This window comes from Cololabis saira, chromosome 5, assembly GCF_033807715.1.
Source record: "Cololabis saira isolate AMF1-May2022 chromosome 5, fColSai1.1, whole genome shotgun sequence".
NCBI lineage: Eukaryota > Metazoa > Chordata > Actinopteri > Beloniformes > Belonidae > Cololabis > Cololabis saira.
The window spans coordinates 31,598,293-31,610,791 of NC_084591.1; the positions used below are offsets into that span (position 1 = coordinate 31,598,293).

Below are 12,499 nucleotides of genomic sequence, written 5' to 3' on the forward strand. Positions count from 1 at the left end.
TGTCACACTGAGGCAGAAAACCTTGTCCATGCATTTGTTATTGCAGGACTGGCAACTCCAATTCCTCATTAATATGATGTCATAAAATGACTGAACAGCCTCCAGCTGATTCAAAATGCTCCAGTGAGACTTCTGAGGATAAACGGCTCCAATCATATTTCTTTAGTATTATCCTCCCTTCCTGTTAAATCCATGATAGAATCTAAAAATGTTCTTCTTATTTTCACACATTAAATCCTTAAGGACCTAGCCCCTTCTTACCTTAAAAAACTCATATAGTTCCAAATGATCGCAACCGCACACTTGGAGGTGGAGAATTGTGATTCCTAGAGTCACTAGATGTATGTAGGAGGTAGACCCTTCAGTTATCCGGCCTGTTTCTTGCAGAACCAGCTCCCAGCAGGTGTTTGAGAAGCAGGCACCTTCTGTACCTTGAAGATTAGCCTTGAAACTTTCCTTTTAGATAAAGCTTCTAGTTTTTAGTGGCTCAGGTACCATAAACCATCCCTTTAGTGATGCTACTTTAGTTCTTGACTGTTCTTGACAACATCCCCCGTTACACTGGGGGATGTTGTCACTCTGTTCTCTTTACTCTTGCGGTATGTTTATTTCATTTTTGCAATGAATATTGTTCTCCGCTCATAGGCAGAGATCTCTGGGCTAATCTCTCTGTTTGTTTGTCGCTCTTTCATCTCAGACCCCCAACCAGTGGAGACAGATGGCTGCCTCAGAGTCTGGTTCTGCTACACGATATTGTTTATCATTTGGTTATTAATGTATTCACTCATTCCTTGTCTATTAGGATCGTACCTCTCCACTGTCAGCTCACGCTTGCCCAAGAAGGAGAAAGGCACCAAAGTGAACATTCAATGCAATCTGTTGGGTTCCATAGTTACCATGTTAGAATGGACTGGATTAAGTGTATTGGACATTCGCCATATAGATGTGCTTTTTGCAGTTTTATTTGATGTCTATTATTCTCGCTTCAGCTGACATTGTGAAATAAAATATCGCCCTGGTATCTACTATTAACGTCACAAAACAGGAGTTGTATTCTCTGCCTAATGGGATATCAATAAACATCATGAAAAAAAAGACCGTGTGTGTGTGTCATGGATCACATGCCGAGTAAGATCAACTGAACATTTACAGTCTACAAATAAAAACCTTTTAACCACAACTTTTATGCATTCCTTTAGCAATGGTAGATGTTAGACTTTAATCAATTACACTATTACATTTTAATGACAGACTAAAGAAATGGATTTCTGATAAATACTTAATCAAAAAATGTTATTTTAACCGACTGCATTGCAAGTATTATCGTTCACTGTAGTCACAGTAAATGTAAAATATTCATAAAGCAAAGTTAAAGAATAAAGGAAATCTTGTCATAGCAATAGTTATAGGTAACACTATTTTTCATAGGAAATGACCATTACACAATTAATCCCCCTGTTAATTTGAGCTGCTTTTAGATAAATTTTACACATTATAATTTAATATTTTTACAACTAACTTGAAAGCCAGTAGCCTGACTTTACAGTAGTATTTCCTTATTCTGTGGATGCGGGAAGGTGGACCACCTGGATCATCTGCAGATGATTGCTGTGAAAGTGCACTCTTCCTTGAATGTTCTCATTAACCAAACATTTGTTAGCTCGGTGGCCTTTGATCATCCTTGAAGCTATGAAGGAGCATTTGTTATTAGAGTCTGCCATGTCCTCTCACCAGTCCGCTCATTTCCTGCTTATCACATTCACAAATGGTGCTGGCATGCCCTATTAAAGCAGATAATGATCCTTGCGCCATGAGCCGACCAATGTATTGGAAGTTAATGAAGACATTCATGAGTGGAAGAAAGCGGGAGGGGGAGACGTGTTTCAGTGTCCAACATTCACAGCTGATTCCTTTCAGAGATTAAACACCGACATTTTATTTTTAATAATCTCAATCAAGGTCTAATCAACATGCTGGAGAGCATATTTGTAATCAAACACTGTCCAAGTGCCTGGTGCCGTGTTATAGTTAAAAAGCTTGTCGTTCATTTAAATCAATCTAAACAAAGAAAGACACAAACTAAATTCATGAACACTCTGGAGTTACTCTGCATTTCCACTTGCATAAGGAAAAGTTACTAAAAAGATGAAGACTGGAAAAGAGGAAGAGTTTATATTGTGTAATCTGTTTTATTCTTTCTCTACAGTGTTTGCACAAATTTTTCTCATGATAGATTCATTAGAGAATTTTGCTCTTCATTTCCTATCATTTCCAGGTTTCCATGCAGGTTGGACAAATGAGTTTTGTGGCCATCACATGTTGGCCCAGTTGAGAGGCCTCTACTGGAATCTGGACAGTGACTTCTGAAAGGCAAGCAGCTGCAGACGTGCAGGACTTGGGGTTTCCAGCAGGACGGTGGAGGTCACACATGGAGGTCCAACCCATCGTGAGAGCCTGACTGAGGCAGCGTCCCAAACTCCAGATGGAGCTGTCCGTGACTGCGAGAGCGAGACAGACGCAGGGATGGCAGAGCAAAGCGTTGTGTCCGCTGCCCCCGACAGAATCTCTCCGCTGCAAACACAACACACTGAATCAGCTTCACATGGCCTGAGGCCTGCTGGCCAAGTCTCAGACTGAAACACCCACTTTCACTTTTGTGTATTAATGTTTGTGTTTTTTGGACATGTACCCATACTTGACCAGGCTGGAACAAATCAGTCTCTCAAGACACGCTGGCTGTTATTTAATTTTTCATCTATATGAAATATTTACATGTTGGTTCGTAGCCTTCATTCATAGCATTCATGATGGCACTCACATTTCTATTTTCTTTTAGGGCCACGTGAGTGGGATGTCCCCTTTTGTTTTAATGAAATAAAAATGATGTTTCAAAACTCAAAGTAAAGCCTCTTTTTGAAAGAACAGGATGTATGTGCTTGCAGATTACAAGCACATGTATGTTTTGGCTGGCGTTTTGCAGATGCGCGTAAATGCTGAGCGCCTCTGATAACCCCATTTTAAAGAACATTTTGATTAAACCATTAAAAATCCTGGGGAAAATTTCAAATTAAATCTGACATTGTTTAAATTATGTAAAAAAAGATTCTGACCTCTCAAAGTTGGCAAGACATGATATTATATACCAAACACTTCCAGCTCTTAAGAATGATAAGAATCATTTCTTATCATTCTCAATTTGAATACATTTTTTTAAATCCACATTTTAACTGTAGAAAATCTCTGAATTAAAAAAAAAATGTTTTAAATGTCTCAAAGAAGGTTCAAATGGGATTCTTAATACCACTGACCGGACTGAGGGTCTGGTTGGTTGAAGATATCAGTGCAGCCGCTCCAGTATTGAATAGCCATCTTCCCGTGATAATCTCTTATGTTGGTTTTAGCATCTGTTGAAAACAAAAACATATTGTGGATTGAAAACCTTTCCTGATGTCTGACATCATGTTTTTTTAACAATATCTTTATTGTTTTTTTATTCACACACAGGATATTATTATAAAGGACATTTCACAACAACTTTTGACTTAACAGTCTTAACCCTTAATCGTCTGGAGAAACTGAAACTGGTTTTAAATGCTGAAAAATCCAAAGTTATGTTTTTTTCAAATTCATCAGTTTTCCCGGAGAATACCCCATCAATTAAATCTCTCCATGGTAAAGCTGTTGGGCTGGTCACTAGCTACAAATACCTGGGATTCATTATTGATGGGGAGCTCACATTTAAAGTACACATTAAAAATTTGGTCTCTAAATTAAGGGTGAAACTCGGTTTCTATTACAGAAACAAGGCATGTTTTTCCCTCAGAGCGCGAAGGTTTCTGATATCAGCTACTTTTCTGCCTGTTCTGATTACGGCGATGTTGTGTATATGTGTGCGTCAGCCAGCTGTCTACAGTCCTTGACTCCGGTCCACCACTGTGCTCTAAGGTTCATAACTGGTTGTAGCCACCTCACTCACCACTGTGAATTGTATGCTAAAGCTGGCTTGCCTTCTCTGAATGTAAGATGATTTACACACTGGATGAATCTGATTTATAAGGATCTTTTTGGCTTGGTTCCTGGTTATTAGGGCCCAAGCACTTACAGTGCGAAGGCCCTATTGTATCTGTAGGAATTTTTCTTGTTCCCGTTTTCCTCATTTTTTTTTTTTTTTTCACCAATTTTCACCAATAAAGGTCAAGGAATCAAAACTAAGTCCGATGACACCACCCACGACTCTTTATGTTAAACCATTCAGAAGTTATGGCAGAAAATAGGAACGATCAAATATCGACCAATCAGAAGAAGGGGCGGGGCTAATTTGCACCAATTATGTTCAAGGACTCAAAACCGAGTCCGATGACGCCACCCACGACTCTTTTTGTAAAACCATTCAAAAGTTATGGCAGAAAGTAGGATCTATCAAATATGGACCAACCAGATGGAGGGGGGGCGCGCTTTTTGGCGTCTACCGTCGCCATGGTAACGCTTTTGACTGAGAAAAGTAATGCGCATCGTCGCAGGATCGAGACGCACATTTTGATGTATAGCAAAATTACATAATTAATTCAAAGTGGCCGACTTCCTGTCCGGTTTCAGCCATGGCGCCAAGAGACTTTTCTTTAAGTTGCGACATAATACAGGTGTGTACTGATTTCCGTGCATGTACACCAAACCGTATTGTGGGGCTTGAGGCACAAAGTTTTCTAAATTTATGAGACAAAATAATCTTATGGTAGCAAAGAGAGCTCAACTCTGCAGTTTTAGAAAAACACTTGCAAATTCACTAATCATCAGCAAATTAGGAAAATAAATTAATTAATTTGATGACACAGGTACTATAAACATTTAAAAGGCAGCAGTGGCACAGGTGGTAGAGCAGGGTGTTCAATGATCATGGATTGGCGGTTTGAATCCGCTTCCCCAGACATCTGTAGTTGTGTCCTTGGGCAAGACACTTCCCCCTCCTTGCCTCCACTGAGGGCATTGCTGGTGTGTGAATGTGTATAAATGTTCCGGTGGCAGTCAGAGTTGGCATGGATTGCTGCCACATTTCCGTCAGTCTGCCCCAGGGCAGCTGTGGCTACACGTAGTTTACCACCTCCAAGTATGAATAATGGAACCATTTTGAGTGACAAGAATATGATAAATGATAAAAATCAAATTCATTATTATTTAAAACAAGCAAATGATTATTTGATTTGCATATTGCAAATTCACAGCTAAAGTCATCTCAAGGCACTTTACACAGAACACAATTAAGTTCAATATAGTTCACTTACATACGATCTAATTCAGTTCAATTATACTCCAATTTCATCCAATTTGATGTATATCAGTTAATCCAAGTTATTCCACAAGAATCCAGATTGGTAGGTTAATACTAACTAATATATATATACAGCCTAGCTAAGGCACAGAAGAAGAGAAAGACAGCGAGTGATGAGCCAAGAAATACAAGAGTAAGTTTTGGACAGCATCATGACCTCCATGCCTCTAGATGGATCCTTAAAAATTAACTTGTCCCTTCAGTGAGTTGAAGATACAGGTTTTTTTTTTAATATAGCTTCTAATTGCACTAACCTAAGATGCTGAATTCTCTTTTAGGACAACGATTAGGAAAGGACAGTAATTTATCACGTGTTAAACCAGAAATACCAAAGCCAAAGTCCATCTTTCAAATACAGTCTATCAGTTTCCTAAAGGAGCAAGTAACTTCTCTTCTGGGAACTAATTCATGCACTTCATTTTTGCTGCCTTTTAAGCATCGTTTTTGGTTATATCTTCTTCCTTTACTGTTATAGTGTCACTTCACAATCAAAACTTCTTTTGGAAACTTTCATGGAAAGTTTATGTCATGAAATATTGACGAGAATGACATTTTCTTTTTGAGGTCAGACTGCAGAGCTCCAGTATTGAACTTCATTTTGTAGATACAAGTGGTGGAAATATGTTATAAATGCAGAGATCCCCCTGCAATATCAGGATCCTCATGGACGTCCTTAAAGTTTTCTAGTCTAAGCCATTGAAGTGAGCACCCTGACAGCAGAACATCCTGCAGAGATGACCCCTAGTCTTAGGAGGTGTTTTGCTCTCACAGGAGGAGCTGGAAACTGCTGCTTTAAGGGATGAGAGAACTAGATGACAAAAGTCTATCCAGGGGGTGTGAATGGAGAGTGGAATATCATTTCTGCTTGTCTGCAGGTCCTGGTGCTGGGCTTACGTGATCACATCACTGTGGTGCTACAACAGATACTGTTCACCTGTAGCGCCCATTAACCAGAGGTGTATTATCCAGACGCCATAAAGTAAAAACGCTGCCATGTTTCTGGATTAGCCTGTACATTTAGAACAGGGGTTTACACAAACGACCTGCCATCTACCTGCAGAGGAGCTGGTTTAGTGATTGGTTGGAACAGCTGCTGGACAGGATTTTTACTTTATGTCACCTGGATTATACACCTCTGCCATTAACACACTCACTGCATATAAGGCTGCAGGATTCTGTCCACTAACCAAGCTGATTACCAGTGGCCTCCACTGAAGGGAACACGGTTCATCACATGTATTGGGGTGCCTCATTAGTAAACTTCAACCAGGTTTGCCAGATGCAAGACTGCTTAAATCCCTTGAACCTCCAAAAACAGTTAACTCAGAATGAGGCTTATGACCTCAGGAAATTGAGGTGGTGGGTATTCTTTTGAGAAAACACATTGAGCCGAGGAGGAGAAAAGGTCAACAACTCCTTTTGAAGGAGGACAAAAAGCAGCTACCCAGGGTTTACAACAAGTTCTTTCCTTCAGCATCAGAGGGTAAAGCCAGCAATATCCAGGTTTACCCCTGCGGGGCTCAACTACCAAAAGAGGGTGTTTATTGGTACTGCCTCTTCTGTTGCTTTGATTTGTTTATCTTTTTTTTCCCAAATAAATGAGTTTTTAATCAGCTAAAGCGATGACATGTGAGTGCTGACTCATTTCCAGTCCAACTGAAACAAACATGGGTGTAGCATATTATATTTTGCCTTAAGATTAAAAAGTTGAAGGCTGGTATGATTTTAAAAACTTGTGATTGTTATTATTGTGTTGTATAATGGAGTTTCTTGTGTTAGTCCATGAACTGGGTGGCGTTTGTGTATTCTGCACCAAACCTGTTCTCTTCCTGCTGAAGGATAAACTCTTGTATTTAAGTTGCTGATTTCAGAGTTGCAGGAAGTTAAAGCAGGACACATGTGGCTCATGTTGATGTCCCCGCTGAGCAGGCTGGAGGCTGAGTGGAGATGCTAATGGTTACAGCTGGTAACCGACTCTGGTCATTACAGGCAGTTTAGCTCCCACTGACTCCCCGCCCACTGGCCTTAAACACAGTTTCAGTTGTTTCCCAGAGAAATACGAGCCGAGTACCACAGCAGTGAGGAGGCCTCACATCAACCAAACACACTTTTCATGAAACCATATCTTCAACCACCAGCTGACTTCAGATCAACGCAGCAGGCGGTTGTGTTGGAGTAACTCTGTAGAGTGAAATTTAACTCTCAGCTGCAGCACCTTGTTTCCTACACTATTTCAGTAAAGTAAAACACACTGAAGGTGAAGTAAAGAAGCACTGAAAGAGGTCATGTTTGTTCAGATGGTTTGTTAAAGTCTAATTGAAATAATTTTTGATTTCTACAGATTTTTCTTCTTGATATATATATATATATATATATATATATATATATATATATATATATATATATATATATATATATATATATATATATATATATATATATATATATATATACAAGGTTCTGTTTTTGTTTTGGATTGTAGTCAAGTTTGACATTTGAGAGGACTTTACTGCATACTAATTGTGACAAAATTTCAGTTTCTTTTAAAGAATACAACTGTGTAATCAGAGTAAATTTTCTGCACTATAGTGAGATAAATTCCTCAAATACTATATCAGCACTGCTGTAACATGGCATCAGTATTTATGGTTAAAAAATACTAAAATAATAAAAGATTTGCACATTTACAAATATCTTGAAAACTAAATTACTGCAAAAAAGTGTTTTAATGATATTCAGATTAGATCAAATAATTGAAAAAAAACAGACTTTTACTCATTCAATATTACATTTATTTAAAATAATGTGAGTTAGATAGATAGCATATGGTTGTCAAGTAAATTGTATTTTCTCCAAAAATGTTGCTGTTGATAATTTCTATTCTTTCAGAGAATTTAATTAAACCTTTATCAACTTTTTCTTTGAATATAAGATGACAATTGCATTTTGGTCTGATATAAAATCTTGTGTTTTTAATCAAGTTGATATTAATTACAAGTTTAATTTGAGACGCATAATTTTCTTAACTTCGACACTATCTAAAATAGATCTCTGCACTTTTTGGCCAATTCCTTTATTTGTAAAATTCTTTGTTTTCAAAAGGAAGTTTTTAGACCAAATACTTTCTTGTCCTCTTTTTAAAATAAACAATAGAATTTGTGTTGTTTCTCAATTCCCTTAGCATTAAAAAAGATACAAATATCTTATCAATCGTCTTATCAAATATCATTCAATCGTTAACTAATAGATGAGTTACCTACTACTCTAGTATTAGTACTTGTGTTTGGTGCAGGTTCAAAGACGTAAATGGCAAATGTTCTTTTTCATTCAGCCACAGGTTCATGTCTCATCATGTCTGTACACTAACCATTCTTGGATTAAGTAGTCTGTTTCTCTCACATTGTCCTCAGAAATGTGACCTCTTCTAGAATTCTTGTTTGTTTCGGCTCCTCCCTCTCTTGAGGTCAGGCTATACAGTTTGAATTGAAGACATCTGATTGTCAGGTCTGAACAGTTTTTTTCCTGCTTTTATTTTGTCCTGTTGTGTGCTCGGCTTCCCCCTCGCCCCCTTGTGTAGACACATGTTTTCTGTCTGACCTCACAAACCATGTGTGGACCGTGCACTCTGACTTGCAGCACATGGCTGTCTATGGTCACAAAGGAATCAAACCGACACACCGCAGGGATCGTCATGAGCCCGTCAGGAAGTGGCCCTGTGATTGGAGGCCCAGGATGGCCTCATTAGCATCAGTATGAACTCCCTGCCTTACCTCTTCCTGGAGTGGAGGGGGTTGTTTAGACTGCAGTTGTCAGTCTGAGCGTTGGCTCTTTTGTTTGTGGCAGTGTTTTGCATCAGTGGTTTCTTCAGCGTTTAGAGTCTGTGAGGCGTAGAGAGGAAGAATCCCTTGCTGGCTCATTCTCAGTGTGTGAATATCATTTTGAAACTTGCATATAAAGAAAAAATTCACTTGGCTGTTACTGAAAACATACATAAAAAAGAGGTCTAACCTCCCAAATTAATAATATTCTGGTTACTGAATTTAGCAAAAGTCCACGTTTATTATATTTTCATATTTATCTATTCATCCAGAACAAGCTGAGCAGAACTTTTTAACAGACTCCTTTCTGTAAAACACCAATTTCATTTATTTTTTACCTGAGTACCTTTATCTGAGTCTGCAGCGAACCCCGTGAAGCTGACGCATCACACTAAATTCTGGGTCATTTTGCTCTGCTCTAGTCTGTCTGCAGGAAGTTTTTGAGCTCACATTCACAATCTTCTCTGAAGCTGAAGGTCCCTGCTTTCACCGAATACCAAACAAATCTGTCTTCTGGAAGTAACCATGGCTGTCCACAGAGAAAAGAGATATAGTTAGCGTCCCAGAAATTCAGTATCCCAAGAATCCACACTCGGTTTACATCCGTGGCGTAGTCAGAAAAAATACATTGTGTATGCACCAGCAAAGACTGAGTGCGCCAAATTCATTTTCAACAAACTGAGGGTAGCAACCCCACAAAAATTCAAAAACATGTATCTGTCTCCATTCCAACATTATCCATCCATCCATTCATCCATCCAGAGATGAAAACTTGTGGTTCGAAAACCTGATCCCCTCCGGGACCTGGCTACACCTAAAAAATTCTGCCCATAAAAATTATGAACAGAACCTGTGACAAAAGCTAACCAAACTCCTGCTCCGATCATACAGAGGACAGTCCTTAACAGATGACCCCGGACCTCATACCCGCTGAGCATCCCCTACAGAATGACATGAGAGACACGGTCAAATGCCTTCTCCAGATCCACAAAACACATGTAGACTGGTTGGGCAAATTCCCATGAACCCTCGAGCACCCTGCGGAGGGTATAGAGCTGGTCCAGTGTTCCACGACCAGGGCAAAAACCGCATTGTTCCTCTTGAATCCGAGGTTCGACTATCGGCCGTGTTCTCTTCTCCAGTAACCTGGTGTAGACTTTCCTGGGGAGGCTGAGAAGTGTGATCCCCCTATAGTTGAAACACATTCTCCGGTCCCCTTTTTTAAAAAGAGGGACCAACACCCCGATTTGCGACTCCAGCAGCACTATCCCCATGCAATGTTGCAGAGGCGTGTCAACCAAGACAGCCCTACGACATCCAGAGACTTGAGGTACACAAACTACCTCAGTGACCTTGGCTTGGGTGATGGACGAGTACATCCCAGAGTCCACAGTCTCTGCTTCCTCACGGAAGGCATGTCAGTCAGATTTAGGAGATCCTCGGAGTATTCCTTCCACCGTCCGACAATGTCTCCAGTCGAGGTCAACAGCTCCCCACCTGCACCGTAAACGGTGTTGGCAGAATACTGCTTCCACTTTCTAAGGCGCCAAAGGGTTTGCCAGAATTTCTTCAAGGCTGACCGAAAGACTTCCCTGACAGAGGTCTCAGCCAGACGTTCCTAACAGACCCTCACAATACGTTTGGGTCTGTCTGGTCTGTCCAACTTCTTCCTCCGCCAGCGTATCCAACTCACCACCAGGTGGTGATCAGTTGGCAGCTCAGCCCCTCTCTTTACTCGAGTGTCCACGACATATGGCCGAAGATCAGATGAAACGACAGAAAAGTCAATCATTGACCACCGGCCTAGGGTGTCCTGGTCCCACGTGCACTGAATGGACACCCTTATGCTTGAACATGGTGTTCGTTATGGAAAAACTGTGACTAGCACAGAAGTCCAAAAACAGAGCACAACTCGGGTTCAGATCGGAGAGGCCGTTCCTCCCAATCACGCCTCTCCAGGTATCACTGTCATTGCCCACGTGAGTGCTGAAGTCCCCCAGTAGAACAATGGAGTCCCCAGTTGGAGCACTATCAAATAATCCTCCCCAGGGACTCCAAATAGGCCGGGTACCCGTCTACGTACTGCTGTTCAGCCTGTAGGCACAAACAACAGTGAGGTACCTTTGCCCAACACGAATGGCAAGGAAGCGACCCTCTCATTCACCTGAGTAAACTCCAACACATTGCGGCTGAGCTGGGGGGCTATAAACAAACCCACAACAGCTCGCCGCCTCTTACCCTGGGCAACTCCAGAGTATTGGAGGGTCCAGCCCCTTTCAAGGAGCTGGGTTATAGGGCCCAAGCTATGTGTGAAGGTGAGCCCGACTATCTCTAGCCAGTATCTCTCAACCTCTCGCACAAGCTCCAGCTCCTTCCCCCCCAGCGAGGTGACATTCCATGTCCCTACTGCAAGGGTTTTGGTCCAGGGATTGGGTCGTCGAGGCACCCCACCACGACTGCTACCCAGCCCAAATAGCACCAGCCTGTCATGGTCCTTCCTGCAGGTGGTGAGTCTACAGGAAGGCGGACCCATGTAGCTGTTTCGGGCTGAGCCCGGTCGGGTCCCATGGGAAAAGACCCGGCCACCAGGCGCTCGCCTTCGAGCCCCAACCCCAGGCCTGGCTCCAGGGAGGGGCCCCAGTGACGCCAATCTGGGCGATGTAACGGTCCTTGATTTTCTTTTGTCCATTTTGCCCATTTGGCTTGTGAACTGCTCTTAGTCTGGCCAGTCAGCTAGGACCTGCTTGCCATGGGAGACCCTACCAGGGGCGTAATGCCCCAGACAACATAGCTCCTAGGATCATTCGGGCAACACAAACCCCTCCACCACAATAAGGTGGCGGTTTAAGGAGGGGCCAGCATTATTAACAGTATAAAACATTCTCATCAGTGGCTTAATAACAAACCATTTGTCTCTTAACAAGCCATGGGTATTGAACTAGCAACAGACACAGGCCGCACATAATAACTTTGGCAAGCCTATAAGATCATACTTATCTTATATATATGCAACACTTATATATATATGCAACAAAAACATATGTTAGTAACTGCTTTAATATAAAGTCAACAGTAATTCGCAGCAGGTCTAGACATATTCACACATATGACATTCTCTCGAGTAAATCAGTAACAATAAAAAACACACTTTATATGTGTTCTAAAAAAAACATCACAAAATCAGCATACACAAATATTGTGTACTCATTGAGATGAACAGAGTAATATATAAAACACTCATGTGCGCACTCACGCACTTTCATAGAGCCATAACGTTGGTATCCACATTACGCAAGGTCAACAACGCTATTTAACCATCTGAACGCAACTGTTGGGCTCATCATTCTACACATGT

General features: G+C 41.0%; 1 protein-coding gene across 2 annotated transcripts in view; it reads right to left on the bottom strand.

Annotated features, from left to right (window-relative positions):
• Positions 1 to 1,914: 1,914 nt before the first annotated feature.
• Positions 1,915 to 12,499, bottom strand: part of LOC133444712 (ankyrin repeat domain-containing protein SOWAHC-like) — a 34,373-nt gene continuing 23,788 nt past the window's right edge. For both annotated transcript variants that reach the window (XM_061722586.1, XM_061722585.1), the window contains 2 exons: positions 3,309 to 3,404; positions 1,915 to 2,571 (listed from right to left, as the gene is read on the bottom strand). In XM_061722586.1, coding sequence (XP_061578570.1) covers positions 2,423 to 2,571; positions 3,309 to 3,404 — 245 coding nt within the window. In that variant the 3' untranslated portion in view covers positions 1,915 to 2,422. The remainder of the gene's footprint in view (positions 2,572 to 3,308; positions 3,405 to 12,499) is intronic.